Source organism: Zerene cesonia, chromosome 11 (assembly GCF_012273895.1).
Source record: "Zerene cesonia ecotype Mississippi chromosome 11, Zerene_cesonia_1.1, whole genome shotgun sequence".
In the NCBI taxonomy this organism is placed as follows: domain Eukaryota; kingdom Metazoa; phylum Arthropoda; class Insecta; order Lepidoptera; family Pieridae; genus Zerene; species Zerene cesonia.
In genome coordinates, this window is record NC_052112.1 from 6,626,276 (window position 1) to 6,629,924 (window position 3,649).

The following is a 3,649-nucleotide window of genomic DNA, read 5'->3' on the forward strand; positions in this document are numbered from 1 at the left end:
AGGTGATCAGCCTTCTGTGTCCTGCCAGACCGAGACTTTTTTTTTTTTTGCGTCCCCACCTGGAATTGAACCCAGGACCCCTCGGTTCTACGCTCACGCGTTAACCACTGTACCAAGGACACGGTCACACACTGTAGGAAGGAGATTTATAATATAAGGTAATGATTAATTCATTCAGGATTTATGTACACATTTTTTATATTCAATATTTTTAGAGAAATAACACAATTATTCATTCTAATGTATTATTAGAAAAGAACTAAAGGAATTTATATTTTGTACATTTTAAGACAATGCTTTTTACAATACAATGGTGCTTTTATCTTTGTAGGCCTATTCGAAATTTGTTATGATAAAATCATTTTATTATATAATAACGTAAGAAACACTAGTATTGAAAACAAACAAAAACCACAAATTGCATAATTATTTACGGTAATAAAATAGCAAAGAAAAACTTTTTTATTAAAAATACTTTTATTTCATACCATGATACAGGTTACATATTTTAAAAATAAAATATACAGGTATTTGTACCTGAATCGGACGGATTTAGTCTAGATTTTATCCTAGTCTATTTCTTAGTGGGAAACTTAATTTTAAGTACCTAATTACTATTGGTGCAAAACTCTTGCACTAATTTCTAACTGACAACTGTTACAGTTGCTAAAACTAAACATAATATACTTGTATATGAAAATAAAGAAAAGATTAAATGCCATTACTGGAAACATTGTCTTTTCATTCAAAGTCAAATCATTAAAACAATGAATGAATACAAATTGATTTTTTAGCAGATATATGGAATGGGTCATGGACGAATTTTTTTTTTTGATATATAAGTACATTTTGAAACATCTTATTTTTATTAAAGTTTACTTAATCAATTATGACAATGTTGTGCTATTATATTGAAAAGATTGCATCATAGTCACTTGCAAAGCAGTCTTATGCTTTCAAATGCAAGCATATGAGTGTAATTATAAGAATGTATAAAATGCAATGCTTCTCTATGTAACTGTTGTGCCACAAACAATTATTTACTTCATGCCCTCGAGAATCAAATGCATATATTTATCTAACTTCTCCAACCAATTTGCTGCTGCTGTAACTGACCCCTCAATTGATGCAATGCATGTTCAGGTTGGCTGTGCTGCATTTGCGCAACTAAATTCTTAGCTTCCAACCGTAATTCATACAATTTTCGAGACTCTAAGAACAACAACACTGCTGCAACACCTGTAACAAATATTGAGGATAGTTTAATAGCTTACACATGAATTAAATGCTACTTCATAATGGTCTATCATCTTTGTCTTACATTCAATATCATTACAACAGTTATCCTTCAAGAGTCACTGAATGGATTTTAGTAATTTTTACTTTGTTGTATTTCTCCAACTGGTTCAATATAATAACTAAAAAAGTAAAAATATTGACTCCAGGCTAGTTTTATGTCTAACCTTTATAATGTTTATACAGAGAAGAGCCAATAAACATAACTGTTTTTTTTTTAATTACAATAATCATTAAAACATCTCATTCCAAACTACAAACTTACCAAATAAAATGAATGCAATAACAGCAAATGCATATGACCATGATAAGACATTGAAAGCTGGGTACAGAAGCCAATCACGGCGATAACAGTTTGCCCCAAATATTACCACAGCTAAGAACAGAAAGACACCTAAAAAAATCATATTGATTTAGTTGAATTTTAGATTATTATATTTACAAAAGCAGTTAAAGTATTTAATAATAATTTTGTAGTAAAGACTTCATATTCTAAATTTACAAAGAAGCCACAATGAAAAATGAAAATCTTGTTCATAATAGAATAATAGAGTAAAGGTTATAAGTAATTCAAGAAGGTAAAGATTGAAAATAATACTTTACATGATATTAGGGCATGCACTGCTGCCTGAGTGAGGTTATATTGTATACAAAGAAATAAAAATGTTGCACTTACTTGATGTAGCAATCATAACAAAAGCAGATGAGACATAAATCCATTCGTATCTCAGTACACCCCTCAGTGGCATTCTTATAATCACACAAGCTAACAAAACTTGAGCGGAGAATGACAGAATGAATGCCAGGGTCACAAATGCCTGGACTGCCATCAACCAGCCAGGTAACAGCCATTCACGAATGACATAGTACTCCTAAGGATAAAAGGAAATTTAATCATTCTGTAAACTTTTAAACGCAAAATAGGCCCTTGAAATTGAGTCCACAAACATGCCAATATTTCTCGGAATTCCATAGTTACAAAGTGTTCTAGTAAAAATCTTACTTCACTGAAAATATAGTGACATCCATGGAATAATTTGTCGAATTGGTAAGACGGGAAGCGAAAACGATCAAAACAGTATTCCCACAAGCCCATGTGTTTAAAAGATGAAAACATTTCTGGGTAGGACTCTATCCAGTACGGCCCAGCAAATGATAGGAGCAAAAACAATCCCGCCACATAGGTAATAGATGCTCCTATCAACGTAGCATCTGTAATCAATCCAAACAAAATTATATTATGTATTGAAAACAGTAAGGTAAAGAAATATTTTATTACATATTTATATTCAAAAGGAAATTCAAATGAATAACTTCACATCTAATAGAGACCTTTAAATTATATATATTTTTGAAAAAACAACAGTATAAATCAGAAGTAACACTTAAAGATTTTCAATAAATGGGCGTGCCCGAAGTTCACTTACTAGAGGCTTTCGGATATTCGTTATTGGCAGTCATGTTTCAAAAACACTTAATCACACATTAATAAAGTAAATTAAATATAATCCTAGTTAATATAACATGATAAAACACCGATTGTTATTTATCAACGGTGGTCGGCAGCGTCTTCCGAGTTTCAGTTTATATTTTCATTAGAATTGAATCTGTCAAAGTCACCGTTCAAAACCACAGATTAAATACTAGTTTCATTGTTCAAGACATAAAATATTGCCATTCATTCCGTTTACGAAAAAATACAAAAATGCACTTTTACAGGTGTTGATAGACAACTTTAATGAAAATAATGAATTGTAGGCTACATTTCTAAAAATCGCAATAATATAACCTTTGAAATCCTAATTATTATCTAACAGAAATACTTCTATTTGCGCCCATTTATTAAATGCCCACGTCAATGTGTCAGACTTACAGAAAACCAAAAAACACAAATAAATCACATTCTAGCCGCTCGTCCCAGCTCTGTCCGAGTTCACTAGGTATAAAACAAAGTAAAGTCTAATCACTAAGGAATATTGTAGTATTCTGCTGGTAAAACAATTTTTCAAATCAATAGAGTAGTTTTGGGATATATTCATTTCAAACACACAATCAAATCATTCGCTGAATAAAGTGTTCTTGAAAAGAATTAATCTTCAAGGATCTTAGTAGAAAGAAAGTCTTAAGATAGTAAAAATTTATTTAAACTTAAAAAATATCTAGCTGCTCATTTGTTTTATATAAATAATTTACAATAATTGTATATTCTGATATTTATACATTGAAGTATTATTAATGTAGTCAATGAAACTGGATTATGTTTATATGGATATAGTTGGTTAAATTTTATGAGGATAAAAACACCATTAAATTTTTTGGAAGTATCTACATACCGGTATTATTTATTTTTTTT

General features: G+C 30.3%; 2 protein-coding genes across 3 annotated transcripts in view; both read right to left on the bottom strand.

Moving 5' to 3' along the window:
- The window catches only part of LOC119829879 (CD63 antigen-like), a 72,730-nt gene that overhangs the window by 59,383 nt on the left and 9,698 nt on the right, over window positions 1-3,649 (bottom strand). The gene's annotated exons all lie outside the window — the stretch shown is intronic.
- LOC119829883 lies at window positions 550-2,896 on the bottom strand. Its single transcript, XM_038352583.1, has 5 exons — window positions 2,724-2,896; window positions 2,300-2,508; window positions 1,973-2,168; window positions 1,562-1,690; window positions 550-1,239 (listed from the first exon to the last, which is right to left on the bottom strand). Exons 1-5 carry the CDS (start codon window positions 2,755-2,757, stop codon window positions 1,079-1,081), a joined length of 729 nt encoding a protein of 242 aa, XP_038208511.1. The 5' UTR covers window positions 2,758-2,896; the 3' UTR covers window positions 550-1,078.

What these genes read in the sequence shown, in the direction of transcription:
- LOC119829883 (XM_038352583.1), bottom strand. Translation starts at nt 2,757, where the DNA reads ATGACTGCCAATAACGAATATCCGAAAGCCTCTA. An exon ending in TGTTATGATTGCTACATCAA is followed by an intron (nt 1,691 to 1,972) that starts GTAAGTGCAACA and finishes TGATTTTTTTAG; the next exon opens with GTGTCTTTCTGTTCTTAGCT. An exon ending in TATTGCATTCATTTTATTTG is followed by an intron (nt 1,240 to 1,561) that starts GTAAGTTTGTAG and finishes TATTTGTTACAG; the next exon opens with GTGTTGCAGCAGTGTTGTTG.